The sequence below is a fragment of the Mauremys mutica genome, chromosome 5 (assembly GCF_020497125.1).
Source record: "Mauremys mutica isolate MM-2020 ecotype Southern chromosome 5, ASM2049712v1, whole genome shotgun sequence".
NCBI lineage: Eukaryota > Metazoa > Chordata > Testudines > Geoemydidae > Mauremys > Mauremys mutica.
The window spans coordinates 22,723,239-22,739,213 of record NC_059076.1 but is presented as its reverse complement, the minus strand read 5'-3'; the positions used below and the strand labels follow the sequence as shown (position 1 = coordinate 22,739,213).

At 39.6% G+C, this 15,975-nt stretch overlaps 1 protein-coding gene and 1 long non-coding RNA gene across 2 annotated transcripts in view; one reads left to right on the top strand and one right to left on the bottom strand.

Moving 5' to 3' along the window:
• The window catches only part of CDS1 (CDP-diacylglycerol synthase 1), a 65,730-nt gene that overhangs the window by 13,984 nt on the left and 35,771 nt on the right, over window positions 1–15,975 (bottom strand). The window contains exons 6-8 of the mRNA XM_045017455.1: window positions 14,240–14,298; window positions 8,638–8,720; window positions 5,958–6,045 (exon numbers count right to left, since the gene is read on the bottom strand). Of these exons, the coding sequence (XP_044873390.1) occupies window positions 5,958–6,045; window positions 8,638–8,720; window positions 14,240–14,298 (230 nt within the window). The remainder of the gene's footprint in view (window positions 1–5,957; window positions 6,046–8,637; window positions 8,721–14,239; window positions 14,299–15,975) is intronic.
• Window positions 2,501–12,789, top strand: LOC123370719. The gene is made up of 3 exons (XR_006579517.1): window positions 2,501–2,817; window positions 4,659–4,737; window positions 12,700–12,789. It is a non-coding gene; the product is annotated as an uncharacterized LOC123370719 (long non-coding RNA).

Below are 15,975 nucleotides of genomic sequence, written 5' to 3'. Positions count from 1 at the left end.
TTTAATCTCTCCTCATATGGGACCTGTTCCAAACCCCTAATAATTTTAGTTGCTCTTCTCTGAACCTTTTCTAATGCCAGTGTATCTTTTTTGAGATGAGACCACATCTGTATGCAGTATTCAAGATGTGGGCGTACCATCGATCTATATAAGGGCAATAAGATATTCTCCGTCTTATTCTCTATCCCTTTGTGAATGATTCCTAACATCCTGTTTGCTTTTTTGACTGCTGCTGCACACTGCGTGGACATCTTCAGAGAACTATCCACAATGACTGCAAGATCTCTTTCCTGATTAGTTGTAGCTAAATAAGCCCCCATCATATCGTATGTATAGTTGGGATTATTTTTTCCCCAATGTGCATTACTTTACATTTATCCACATTTCATTTCATTTTGTTGCCCAATTACTTAGTTTTGTGAGATCTTTTTAAAGTTCTTCACAGTCTGCTTTGGTCTTAACTATCTTGAGCAGTTTAGTATCGTCTGCAAACTTTGCCACCTCACTGTTTACCTCTTTCTCCAGATCATTTATGAGTAAGTTGAATAAGATTGGTCCTAGGACTGACTCTTGGGGAACACTACTAATTACCCCTCTCCATTCTGAAAATTTACCATTTATTCCTACTCTTTGTTCCCTGTCTTTTAACCAGTTCTCAGTCCATGAAAGGATCTTCCCTCTTATCCCATGATAACTTAATTTACGTAAGAGCCTTTGGTGAGGGACCTTGTCAAAGACTTTCTGGAAATCTAAGTACACTATGTCCACTGGATCCCCCTTGTCCACATGTTTGTTGAGTCCTTCAAATAACTCCAGTAGATTTGTAAGACACGATTTCCCTTTACAGAAACCATGTTGACTTTTGCCCAACAGTGCCCTCCTGACTAAAACTAAGAGCTGGTCTACACTGGGGCGGCGGGAGGAAATCGATCTAAGATATGCAACTTCAGCTACGCTATTCGCGTAGCTGAAGTCGAAGTATCTTAGTTCGACTTACCTGGCTGTCCTCATGGCGGCAAGTTGACTGCCATGGCTCCCCTGTCGACTGCACTTACTCCTCCTGCCTAGGTGGAGTACGGGCGTTGATTCTGGGATCGATTTATCACATCTAGACGAGACGCGATAAATTGATCCCTGATAGATTGATTACTACCTGCCGATTCAGCGGGTAGTGTAGACGTGGCCCTAGAGAATCTCTATCAATATGCTCTCCTCTAAGAGACGTCTCTGTCCGATCCACATGCTCCTCTGCAGCAATCGGCTTTCCCCCATCTCTTCGTTTAAAAACTGCTCTACAACCTTTTTAATGTTAAGTGCCAGCCGTCTGGTTCCATTTTGGTTTAGGTGGAGTCCATCCCTCCTGTATAGGCTCCCGCATTCCAAAAGTTTCCCCAGTTCCTAATAAATCTAAACCCCTCCTCTCTACACCATAGTCTCATCCAAGCATTGAGAGTCTGAAGCTATGCCTGCCTACCTGGCCCTGCACGTGGAACTGGAAGTATTTCTGAGAATACTACTATTGAGGTCTTGGATTTCAGTCTCTTTCCTAGCAGCCTAAATTTGGCCTCCAGGACGTCTCTCCTACCCTTCCCTATGTCATTGGTACCTACATGTACCACGACCACCGTCTTCTCCCCAGCACTACACATAAGTCTATCTAGATGCCTCGAGAGATCCACAACCTTCACACCAGGCAGGCAAGTCACCATACGGTTCTCCCGGTCATCACAAATCCAGCTATGTTTCTAATGATCGAATCTCCCATTACTAACACCTGCCTTTTCCTAATGACTGGAGTTTCCTCCACGAGAGAGGTAACCTCAGTGCAAGAGGATACCCCATCATCATCTGGAAGGAGGGTCCCAACTATGGGAAGGTTTCCCTCTACTCTCGTTGACTGCTCTGCTTCCCTGGGCCTTTCATCCTCCTCAACAGCGCAGGGGTTGTCTGACCAAGGCGGGGGGCCACTCTACAGTGTCCCGGAAAGTCTCATCAACATACCTCTCTGCCTCCCTTGGCTCCTCTAGTTCTGCCAGCCTGGCCTCCAAAGCCCGTACGCGGTCTCTGATGGCCAGGAACTCCTTGCACCAAATGCACACATACGCCACCCGCCCTCTGGGCAGATAATCATACATGCTACACTGAGCGCAATGAACAGGATAGCCCCGACTCTGCTGCTGGGCTTCTGCCTGCATTCTCTCCTACAGCTACCTAGGTTAATGATAGGGGTTTTGTTTAAATCAAACAATTTTGATTATAGTTTAGTCTAAAGATTTTAAAGAATGGCAAGTGTACCTTGCCCCCTTCCCATTCCCCCTCCAAACTCCCTATTAGCGGCTCGGGTTCGCAAAGCTCCCAGGTTGTTTGCTCACAGCTTTATAAAGCCCTGGTCTTCCTGATCGCCCCACCCCCTGACTAAGGCTAAGCCAATGAACAGAGGCTTCTAGATTTCAAACCTTGTTTAGAAGCTCACAGCTTCCAACTGCCGGCCACAGCAGACGGTCCTTCAAACAAACACACACACAGACAGACAAACACAAGCTCAACAAACAGCAAGTAACCCCCAAACACAAACACACACTATCAACATCCACTTACCCCAAGTGATTGTTATCCTAGCTAACTGGAATATGAAGAACTACCTTATCTGCCCTGCATCAGTAGAACAATGACCTAAAATTACACGTTTGGTCATGTGATTCAAGTACACAACCCCTCAAGTAGATTGCATCAAGACAGTTACATAAAGCTCTATAGAGATCTAACAGCTCAGCTCCTTAACACAAGGAGAAACTTTTAGGAAGGCCAACTAATAAGGTCTGTCATTTTCTAACTATCAGTTCCTTTCCATAAGCCCTAACTGTACAGGTTTAATTATAAAAAACCAAGCTCATGAGGGGGTTGAGCTAAGATTGCTATATGCAAAATAATATATTTTAAAAAGCAATGATTTCATCTAATTAAATCACCACTTCCCTAAAGAAGAGAATTCCTGCAAACTTAGTTCCATAAGAATGTCACCAAGCACAATTTGGGGAATCTGACTATCGACTAAAAAACAAAACAAAACAAAAACCACTGAAGAATAAAGAACTAGATAACAGCAAAATCTTTTTTTGCAAATGAGTAAAATACCAAAGATTTATTACCAAGAGAAAAAAAATGTGTTTATGTTTGTGAAGATCTTGAACAAACTGCTACTTATTTTCCAGAACTAGCAAATACTGGAGAAGAAGTGGACTGTGGAAAAAAATTGTTCATGGCTTAATTTTACCCAGTAACTTTTCTAATGAGTGGCCTGCATGGAAAGAAAGTAATGTAATTAGAAATAATATCAGTGAAGACTTCAGTTGGTTTGTGGGGCATAAATATTAGATTTTCTGGACTGCTAATCGCAGAAATCTCTCTCATCATATTATGTTAACTGTAACACAGAGTATGGAAATACAGGGACATAGGATTTACCATGTTTAAGTGGATACATTGTCCAACACACTCTACAATGCCCTGGTCAGTGGCCTATATTTGATGATTTAGGAAAGTCCAAAGAAAGTCATAAAGGCTTATTTTACAGGAAGCCCACGTCAAAAAGTAACAGGGAAACCCATCCCTGTCTGACCCCAACAGGAAGTAACTTTGCCACAAAGCACAAAGCTTGATTTTTCCCACATTACCATTAATTTGAATAAATTTGCTCTTTTAATGTAGCTGTATTAAGTAGCTTACAAAAAATTTATATAAATAGTTCTGAACCCAGCAGCTTTTCAAGCTGCTAACATTGCACCACCACTACATCTAGTGAAAACACATATCAATACTTCCTCTAGGGTCTTGCAAGTACAATCACAAGCAGGAGGTCCTTCGAATAGAGTTTTAAAACTCCCCTAACACTACAAGCAGAGACCAGCTGAAGAATGAGCATCTATGCAAACAAAGTATGGTTCCTCAAGATGGACAGGCATGAGCACCCTGTGCCTGAATCAAAATTTTTAATAGGCAGCATCTGTTGGTTCACAGATGCGCTGTTACTCTCCTTGTTCTCTGAATCGAAGGTATAAAGGGCAGTGCAGACCAATGCCTCTCCATTTTCTTCTCTTACCACAAATCTGGTCATGATCCACAGCAGAGGGGTCGAAGGATGGCTAGTAAAATCCAGATAGGGAACACACATCTTGAAGAACCTTCAGTTACAGATAAGTAACCTCCACTTCTTCGAGTGATGGTCCCTATGTGCATTCCACACATGGGAGATTAGAAAGCAGTAGTCAAACAGGAGGTGAGTTTGAGGATGCAGATAGTATGGATGTCTGCAATAGTGCTATTCCCACTGCTGTATGTGCAGTACAGATCTGGACCAATGCATAAAGTTTTGTAAAGATACAGATAAAGCTGCAGGTAGTCACCCTATATATATATATCTAGTAGAAGTAAGTTTTGTAGAGGTGTTGTAGAGACTGCTTGCGCTCTAGTGGAGGAGGCTCGCACGCCCTAGAGCAGGGGGCAGGGAAGAGATACATGCAAGTTGGTAACAAAGGATGATGCAGCCTAAGATCCATTTGCAGAGTCTCTATGCAAGTCATACTTGACCCCTTGATTACTCTGCTAAGGAGATATATAGTCTAGATGTTTTCCTAATTGCTTTTGTTCTCTGCAAATAGAACACCATCACCCATTAGACATCAAGACAGTGGAGCCTTCTCGCCTCACCAGAAGCATGATGTTTTGGAAAAAATACCAGTAAGTGGATAATTTGATTTATGTGAAACTCATAAATTACTTAAAGGATGAATTTTGGGTAGCAGCAAAGAGAGACCTTCTCTTTATAAAAAAGTGGTATGCGGCAGATCTGCCATGAGTGCTCCCAACTTGCTCACCCTTCTGGCTGATGTGATGGTAACTAGGAAGGCAACTTTCATTGAGAGGTGGGACCTGAAACAGGTTGCTATTCGTTCAAAAGAAAACCTAGTAAGGACTGAAAGGACAACATTAAGATCCAATTGTGGTGTTGCTTTTCTGTTGTTGGATGAGTGAAGGTAGTATGGCCCTTAACCTGAGAATGTAAGGCTGCGAGATGGACCCTAGCTGATAGATAGGCCCAATGCCTTGAGAGTGAATAGATGTCTAAAACTACAGGAAACAATGGCTTTTGGAGATAACTGATGCTGTTGTGACCAAGAGGAGAAACATTTCCATTTGGCCAAATAGTATCTCCTGATACAATCCTTCCTGCTTTGGAAGAGAATGTATTGGACCGCCATCAACATGAGCACTCTACATCTGATGCCCATCCAAATACCAGGCCATGAATAGCAGAGGGCCCAGGTTGGGGTGACTGGTTACACCATTGTGTTAGATCAGTGGATCTGGAAATGGCTGGATGCTGATGGGAGGAAGGGTTGAGATCTTCAGGAGGTTCAAAAAGCAATACGGTCTCGACCAGTTGGGCACGATGAAGAGAATCCAAGCCTTCAAATTTTTCACAGAACTCGTGGTATTAGTGGGATGAGAGGAAAGGCAAATCTGAGGTGGTCCATCCAAGGTAGCAGAAAGGTGTCGCTTTTTGAGCCTGGCCCAGAGCTGCTCTGGAGCAGTACAGGGTATTTTTCTTGTTTGCCTGTGAGGCAACGAGGTCCCAAGATGGCACTCCCCACAGGGTGGAGATCTCATTCCGGACAAAATATCTCCCATTTGTGATCTATGGAAAAAAAGCCTACATCTGGCCACAATATGGACTACATTTTTAAAAAAGCATAACATCTATAAATTAAAATGAATATTCAGTTTGGCAAAATACCAGAGAAATGTTATTCCATAAATAAGTTTTGAATGAACCTTGGAATGTCTGTGTGAAAACCAAAGTTAGATTGTTGCAAGTCTGCTATATTAATAATGCCAGGACAGTTGTATCTACTTATTTACAATAAATTAAAAAGAGTAGAGAATTGTTATGATAATACCTTAATTAATGGAGTTCTCCCAAAGAAGAATCCAAAAATGTAAGCAGTAATATCATTGCAGATAACACTTGAGATTGGAACCAGAAACCTAAGGAATAAAATAGAAAGATTTGAGGGTGGGGAAAACTGACCTAAAACTGAAAGACCACATAAAATATTCATCATTTAAACCCAAAAATGGTAGTATTCTCTTGCTTTATTCATCAAGCACTGACAACATGTAGTAAGTTTCTGGTTAAGCCAACCTACTTGGTTTTGCAAATTCCAGAAGTTTAGCTACACCTATTTTAGCTTCTATTCAACAAAGGAAGCAAGACCTATCAAAGTGTTTAGATATAGCACCTTTGACTTGAGTACTGAATTTGCACATCATAACAGATTTGAATATCAGTACTACACGTAACAAAAAACAGAAACAAACAGGAACAGAGTCACAAGATAATGACATGATCACATCAAGCCAAGCAACTTCCTTATTAAAAAAATCTGTAATTTTTTTTAAAGGTCTCCTTTCCGTCCCCGCAACAATACAATACTTGTAATGGATTATGGCAGATGCTATATACTACATCCTCCAGTGAGTTCTCTCCCTACTTTCTCCTGGTCTATTAGTCTTCCTTTACTCCTTTTGAAAGTTAAAATGCACATTGACACAATAGTGGGCACTTCTACAGACAGACATAAAACTTGACTATTTCAGTAGTAACTGGAACTCAACAACAAAAGCTGTAACAGGCAGAAAAGGAATCAGGCTGAACTTTGACAGAATCACATAATTATAAGTAATAGGCTTACTCAGAAAAATCATGGAAATGTAGGGCTTCAAGGGACCTCAAGAGGTCATCTAGTCCAGCCTCCTGCACTGAGGCAGAACCAAGTATACCTAGATCATCTCTAAGAGGCGTCTGTCTAACCTGTTCGTGAAAACCTCCAATAATGGGGATTTCACAACCTCCCTTAGAAGCATTGGAATAGGCTTTCTATGGAGGCTGTGGAATATCCCAAAACGCTGGTTCATACAGGAAGTTTTAAAACTTGTTAAGGGATTTGTTAAGCAAGTGCACTCAAAGTTGGGGGTTTTTTGCTGTTTTTTTCCAACTGCATCTTTCATCTGTAATCAATCCCACAATTACTGCAATTTTGTGTGTACTGTGAAAGTAAAAAGCAATTCATGCAAGGCAGAGCACTTTGAAGACCACAGATGAGCTCCTGCGTGCTTGCTTAGTCTTTCACAACTGAAGATGTAGCCCAAAATTCAATCTGTGTTCAGCAGAGTGAAAGGACATTCCCTACCTTTAGTAAGCAATTTAGTTTTGCAGTAGTAAAGTTTAATTACACCATTGTAGTTTAACACCAGCCCAGAAGTGAGTAGGGATTTATTTGATCCTCAGATGGCCCAACCAGTTTCACTTAAATTTTAAATAGAAAACAGAAGTATTTTGACTCTTGATAATTGGAACTATTTATATATGAAGTTAAGTATTTAAAAAAAAAAAAAGAACTGATATTGCCTGATAAAGCACAAAAGCATAATTTACTATAAAGCTTGACTTGTTCACATGACCACTGTATACCAAAAAATGGAAATACTTTTTGGTTATTTTAGCTCAACTTCATGTACAAGCAAAACAAAGTCTGACAAGTAATACAAGATAAGCTTGTTTGTGTACTAAAGTTATCCTTCCCGGACACTTAACAATTCAGTATTTTTACTGAAAATCATTCCGGCACAATTGTCAAAGAAGACTGTGAATAAAGGATTGCTTTAGGAGGGTTTTCTATTTATAAGAATTATATACATTATTTGGGTCAAGATTCAAAATTTGGTGCCTGAAGTTAGGCTCCTAGATAAGTGTCCTATTTACAATAGTGCTAAGCAACCAGCAGCTCCCAGTTAGTTCAATGAAAGCTGCTGGGTCTTCATAATTTTGAAACTCAGAACACATTTACTTTAGCTCTCAGTTCAGCAAGGTACTTAAACATGTGCCTAACATGCAAATACCACCATCCCTAGTCAACAAATTATTTAAGCATGTGCTTAACTTTAAAGACGAGTCCCAATTACTTCAATAGGACTTGAGCATATGCTTAAGTGCTTTGCTGAATAGGGATGGGATTACTCATGTGCTTAAATATCTTGCTGATGTGGGGCCATAGGCACCAAAATGTGGATTAAAGAGCCTACATTAGGATATTCATTTTTTAAAAATTCTTTACCTTGGCCTCTAGCAGACATTTTTCTCTGGGCCAAGATTTTGCGCAATGTTACATGAGTGTAAAACCAGAGTAAACCTATTAATTTCACTGGAGTTACTCCTGGACTTACAGTGTAAGAGGCCTTCAGATTTGCAAGAAAAATGTAGCATACAAAGAGTCTGGTCCTCTACTAATTTCTGATATTTTAAAATGTTATAAAAAGTAGTCCTTACTAGACTTCTGCCAACAAAACTGTAAAATGGACTAAATTCTACTAGCAGGTATCAGAGGGGTAGCCGTGTTAGTCTGGTTCTGTAGAAGCAGCAAAGAGTCCTGTGGCACCTTATAGACTAACAGACGTTTTGCAGGTAGAATGCAGGTAGATGAAGACATCTGATAGTGCTTTTACAAGACCTAAGTTACACAAACTGAAATACGTACATATGCAATAAAATTACAAGTCCGCTTATTACAGTCCCCTTACCAGATCATGCCTTCAAACAGATTTTGGATGACAAGATGAGACTGAGTTACAGTGATCAGCAAAGTGACATGAGTCCATGCGAACTGTTAACAGTGCAACAACATAATTAGTGAAAACACAGATCAATACACATAGTTAAAGACCGAATTTCAGCTAAAGAAGCTGCACAGAAGCTCAAAGGAAAGACCAGGTTGAGTGACAATGCAAGAGATGTATGCACACAATGTATAACAATTTAAATTAATTTCTGAAACACAGCAATCACAATCATGGAAAGCCTCTTGAAATATATCTACAATATGCACCTAGAATTTTGCATCCTGTAGTTTAAACACTTGATTTATGGAAACATAAGAATGGCGATGCTGGGTCAGACCAATGGTCCATCTAGCCCAGTATCCTGTCTTCTAGCAGTGGCCAAAGCTAGATGCTTCAGAGGGAGCAAACATGGCAATTAAGTGATCCATCCCCTTATGTCCAATCCCAGCATCCGGCAGTCAGAGGTTTAGGGGCACCCAGAGAATGGGGTTGTGTCCCTGATCATCTTGGCTAATAGCCATTGATGGACCTGTCCTCCATGAACTGATCTAATTATTTTTTGAACCTATACTTTGGGCCTTCACAACATCCCCTGGCAATGAGTTCCACAGGTTGACAGTGCGTTGTGTGAAGTACTTCCTTTTGTTTGTTTTAAGCCTGCTACTTATTAATTTATAAATGGGTGACTCCTCATTTTTGTATTACGTGAAGGGGTAAATAACACTTCCCTATTCACTTTCTCCACACCAGCATAATTTTAATAGACCTCTATCCCAATCCCATTTAACTGTCTCTCTTCTAAACTGAGCTGTCCCAGACTTTTTAATCTATCCTTGTATGGAAGCTGTTCCACATCCCTAACCATTTTTGCTGTCCTTCTCTGTACCTTTTCCAATTCCAATATATCCAATATATATTCAAGGTGTAGGCGTACCATAGATTTATACAGTGGCATTATGGTATTTCCTATTTCATTATCACCTTCCTAACAGTTCCTAGCATATTAACTTTTTGATCACCACTGCACACTGAGTAATGTCTTTAGAGAACTATCCACAAATGACTCCAAAATCTCACTCTTGAATGGTAAAGGTAATCTAGAACCCATCATTTTATATGTATAGTTATGATTATTTTTCCCCATGTGCGCTATTTTGCATTTATCAGCACTAAATTTCACCAGCCATTTTGTTGTCCACTCACCCAGTTTTATGAGATCCCTCTCTAACTCTCCACACTCAACTTTGGACTTAACTATCTTGAGTAATTTTGTACCATCTACAAACTTTGCCAGATCACTGTTCACCCCTTTTTCCAGATCATTTATTAATATGTTGAACAGCACTAGCTCCAGTAAAGATCCTTTGAGAATCCCACTATTTACCACTCTCCATTATGAAAACTCACCATTTATTCCGACTCTTTGTTTCCTATCTTTTAACCAATTACTGATCCATGAGAGGCCCTTCCCTCTTATCCCATGGCAGCTTACTATGCTTTAGAACCTTTGATGAAGGACCTTGGCAAAGGTTTTCTAAAAGTCTAAGTACATTATATCAACTGAATCACCCTTGCCCACATGCTTGTTGACACCCTCAAAGAATTCTGATAGATTGTGAGGCATGATTTCCCTTTATAAAAGCCACATTGACTCTTCCTCACCATATTGTCGTTATTGTGCATGTAATAATTCTGTTCTTTACTATCATTTCAACCAATTGGCCTGGTAACTAAAGTTTAATTGCCAGGATTGTCTCTGGAGTCTTTTTTTAAAAATCAGCATTACATGAACTAGCTTCCAGTCATCTGGTACAGGGGCTGATTTAAGCAATAGAGTACATTCCACAGTTAGTAGAGTTTTGCAATTTCCTATTTGAGTTCCTTCATAACTCTTCAGTGAATACCATCTGGTCCTAGTGATTTATTATTGTTTAATCTAGTAATTTCTTCCACAACCTCCTCTACTGACACCTCAGTCTGGGACAGTTCCTCAAGATGTGTCACCCAAAAAGAAAGGCTTAGGTATGGGAATCTCCCTCACATCCTATGCAGTGAACACCAGTACAAATATTTCATTTAGTTTCTCTGCAATGGCCTTGTCTTCCTTGAGTGCTCCTTTAGCACCTTAATTGTCCAGTGGCTCCACTGATTGTTTGACAGGCTTCCTGCTTCTGATTTACTTTTAAAAAAAAAAGTATTGTCAGTTTTTGTGTCTTTTGCTAGTTGCTCTTCAAATTCTTTTTTGGTCTGCCTAATTATACTTTTACCCTTGACTTTCCAGAGTTTATGCACCTTTCCATTTTCTTCACTAGGATTTCACTTCCAGTTTTTAAAGAATGCCTTTTTGCCTCTAACCACTTCATTTACTCAGTTGTTTACCCATGGTGGCATTTTTTGGTTCTTTTTTTTCTTTTTTTAAATTGGGGTATGCATTTAGTTTGAGCCTTTATAAGGCATTTTAAAATAACTTCCATGCAGTTTGCAGGCATTTCACTCTTCTGGCTGTTCCTTTTAATTTCCATTTAACTAGCTTCCTCATTTTTGTGTAGTTCCCTTATTTGAAGTTAAATGCTACTGCAGTGGGTTTCTTTGACATTTTATCCCCCTACAAGGATGTTAAATGTAATTATATTGTGGTCACTATTACTGAATGGCTCAGTTATATTCACCTCTTGGACCAGATCCTGCATTCCATGTAGGATTAACTCAAGAATTGCCTCACCTCTTGTAGGTTCCAGGACTGGCTATTCCAGGAAGCAGTCATTTAATGTGTTTACAAATTTTATTTCTGCATCCCTTTCCAAGGTAACATGTTCCCAGTCAATAGAAGGACAGTTGAAATAGCCCATTATTATTGTATATTTTGTTTTTGTAAGCCTTTTTAATCTCCTTGGGCACTTCACAGTCACCATCCTGGCCAGGTGGTTGGTAATATATTCCTACTCTTATTATTCAAGCATGGAATTTCTATCCAGAGAGATTCTATGGATCTACTTAATGTACTGTCTGGACTATGGTTGCGGGACTTTTGTTATGATTTATGGATACAGGACTTTCGTAATTAACCCTGAAAGGGTTACATATACTTAAGGACTATTTCTGGGGTCTCTGCAGGGAAAACTGAGGCATCCATGCCTGTCATACCATGGCCTGGACTGGAGGTCACCCAGGTGAGGCTGCCCTATGACATGCACTTAGTAGAATTTTAAAGTTGAGAGCAATTATCTCATACAGCACAGGTTATAGCAATGCCTAAATATGAAAAATGTCCACATTTCTATTTGCAACTAGATACACGTATTTTAACGTGAATTAAACAAAGAATGTGATACTGTGATATTCTGTATATACATATAATAGACAATTAAGGATTAGAACATTACAATGGCAATGAAGAGTTAGTGCAGTGGTTCTCAAACTTTTACATTGCTGACCCCTTTCACACAGCAAGCCTCTAAGTGCGACCCACCCCCTTACAAAATTAAAAACCCATTTTTTATGTTTAAACACTATTATGAATGCTGGAGGAGAAGCAGTATTAAGGGGTGGAGGCTGACAGCTGGTGACCCCTCACGTAATAACCTCATGACCCCCTGAGGAGGTCACATCCCCCAGTTTGAGAATCCCTGAGTTAGAGGAAGTATCATGTTACATAGATATGGAAGTCTCATGACAAACTGTTAGCCCTCTTATTATAGACTATTGAAACTACGTTTCTAGAGCTAGGACTGGTAAGAATTAGAAATGTGTTACTTTTTAGAGTAGAATGTCATTTTGTAAAGCACACTGTAATTCATCTCCACTAGTATATTATATTAGCATGTATTTTGTAGCATCAGTACACATGTTCCTACCACACACAGATTTCAAGACAAGTTTACCAAAAGCAGCTGCTTTAAAGTTTTATTTATTGAAAAGGCTTAATTAGAGTTCATCATTGGCCAGGGCTGACCAATTAAGTCTTTTTAATGTTATGAACTCTAGACACCTGGGACTAACAGGCTATTCAACTTTTAAAAACAGGTACTTTTGTGGGGATTTTCTTCAGTTTCCCTACCAGATGCTATTTCCTATTCTCCTGTGAGAGCGACCACGGCACCTCCTTAAAGGGCTCAACATTCAAGGTTTTTTTCATGTGAGTGAGCAAGCAAGCATGTGTTTTGGGGTGAGTGATGGTGGGGTCTTTCAAAGTGACTGGAAGCTTTGGAAAATATAATCTGTGGGTGTGATAGTCATCTAAATTACACCACTCAAGTAACATCACACCCAAGAACTATGATCTCTCCCCCCTTCAGTATCCAGTAAAGTTTTTATTACTCTCTTTTTGTGTTATCGGAATACAGCCCAAGAGCAAATATTCCCTCCTCTAATTAAGATTGCTCCTTCCCACAGAAAAATGCTACACTCCTCTTTCCAGACATGTCCAATTCCATTCTATTCAGGTTCTTAAACAGCCCTCACCACCAGAGCATCTGAACACTTTCCAGAAGGGCATAAGTGATATGACTATCATTTGTCACATGTTGGTCTTTCTTCCTTCCTCTTCCTAGGGGAAAGTAGTGTGAAATTATATGTATTCTTGAAGGAGTGCACTGTGCACTTAGAATGAAAAGTGGCAAGATTTGTGAGGGTTCTTTGATCCTGTGGGAATTTATTCCCCATTTTGGGACCGTCCCCAGAGAAAGCTCTGTTTCCTGTACCGATGAGCTTTACCCTTGCAGAAGACAGTTCTATTGTGCCAGAGGACCAGAGTTGCTGACCGCAGTCCTGGAACTTTTTGTAATTGTTTAGGGAGTCTGGACCCAAAACACTGAGTACCTTGAAGATAAGGACAGGCTTCTATAAAGGCTGTTTCTAAGCTTCCCTGTCTGACAGAGATGGAATTTAGATTATTTTCCAAGAATGGTTTAACAGCTCTGTGGAGATTGTTTGATTTTGTTTTTAAAACCAGCCTTTTGGATATTATTTATTGTGTGGAAGTCTTAGACACTCAGTGGTGGAAATAAAAACATTGGTTCAATTTTTTTTTTTTGATTGACAATCTAGTCTGGCAGAGCATACTCCCAGCTCGCCTTTAACTGTCACAATAATAACCTTCCAGCCAACGAATTGAGCTATTTGACTAAACCAGAGGCACACAGAGAGGCTTCTGGAGTTGCATGAATTGCCTTCCATTATAATCCAAGTATCTCGCAGCCTTAAGAGCCAAGGATAAAAGTGTACTACTTCCATGTTTTAATTAGTAACCCATTTTTAACTTTAAAAATCTGTCACTGAAAGGGAATAAATCAAACTTTATATCAACAATTCACCACAAATTACAGCCTTGTATTCACTGAGGCCATATGTTGCAATACAATATTAAGTTAGAGAGATGGAAAGGTCCTTAACTCAACTCCCACCCCAAATACAGTTGCTCCAAACAATTATTCTGAGTATACTGGCCAAAGTTTTGTTTTTAAATATTTCTAACTTTCATGCAATACTACAAGACAGGCATTTTAACATTGCTGATGATTTCTATGACAAAGTGAGTGACTATAATGAAGTGGTTAATACATACCATGTAGAACTGCAGACGATAATGTCTCTTCACTAAGCTCAGTACAAACATGCAGAAACCTGTACAACAAAGAACAAACAAACAAAAAACGGTGCATGTTGGGCAATCTTATATTCTAATTACACAGATAAACAGAACCTTGATATACAACAATTAGTTTACTTTGAAGAGGCTTATTCTTCCATCAGGCTTTTAGTTTAAAGAATTACAGTATATCCAGTAAATGATATACTGAGATTTAATTTCATTGGCATAAATATATTAATTATTTCATGTCTACTTTGTTACTTTCAATTATCAGCAAAAAACAGTCACCATATATACATTAATTTTACACTACCTTTAAAAATCAACTCCTCCAAAACAAGTGACAGCTATCTTATTCTGATGTTTGCTTCATTAGAGCTAATTTAAAGAAGAATGCCAGGTTTGAGGTCCCTTGCCCAAGAGACTGAGTGTTATATTTGTATGAAACAAATAGAAATGGTATTTTGTTTATTTATAGAGTAGCCCCACCACCAACCCATGGCCAAGGGATGTAGAGGACAGGGATTTGGCTTGATGGTCAGGGGAATGATATCTCTCTGATCCTGGATGGTATGAGAAATGGCAGTACCTCTTCCTCCCACCGTGGCAGCCTTGTGCATGACCTGAGTTTGGGCAGAGCTCAGGGGCCCTTAGTTCCCCACAAAGATACTTTAGTGGCCCCCATACAGCTCACATCTTAAGGATATTAAAGAAACTAAGGAGTCATGGATGAAAACCATGATCCATAATTGTTCTGTCCCTTCGACAAAACTACTGAGTTACAGTGGGTCAATTTTCAACCTGGAAAAAGGTTAAACCGTGAGGTGCCACAAGGTTCTGTATTACGGCCAAGATTGCTTAATGTGTATTTATGAAATATCTGAAACACAGGAGGAACAGTAAAATGGCAAAATAGGCATATGACAAAATAAATCCAGATGAAAGGTGACTGTGGTGCTTCAGAAGAAGCAAACAGATTAAATGAGCAACACAATGCTAGATAAAATTCAGTGTTAACAAATGCAAGGTAATATATACATTGAAAGTAATAATCTGAACTGCTCATACACCGTACTTCAAATAACTACTCAGGAATGGCTCTTTCCTGTGGGCAGGTTATTCCATACTTGCCCACTTTGGGATTCTTGCATGTTTTTCAGACAAATCTGGAACAGGCCCCAGTGGATCACTAGCCTGGTCCATTATTGCAAATTCTATGCTCCTAACTGAGAGCAAAATTAGAAGACAAAGGCTTTCCACAAGCAACTTTGCAACTGGAACTAGGATAAAAATTCTGTTGATATGTAAGTCAAAACAGAACCCTGCCTTCGCACCCAGTATTAGGTGTTCTAGAAGTGTTCCTTAACCAGACAATTTATGTTCTTAAAGAGAGTCATAATACACACTCCCTTCAGACTGTTTCAACTCTCACTATGCCCCCACAGTGTTTAGAAACATCACCCTTGACTTGGCTAGCCAAACAGATAAAAGTACAAAGCATGTAGTTTGACATCTCCAGCAGTAATAATATATGTTCATTTATGACAAGCCTTAGTCCCTCTCCCGCACAATCTTCTGCTTTCTAAGCAACCCGCTTTTAGTCACCAACCACCACCTGAAATCTAATGGAATGCAAAGCGTTATGTTCAATTTTTCATTGGCAAAACAAACACAGACACCTGGTTTCCTTTAACAAGGGGGAGAGAAAG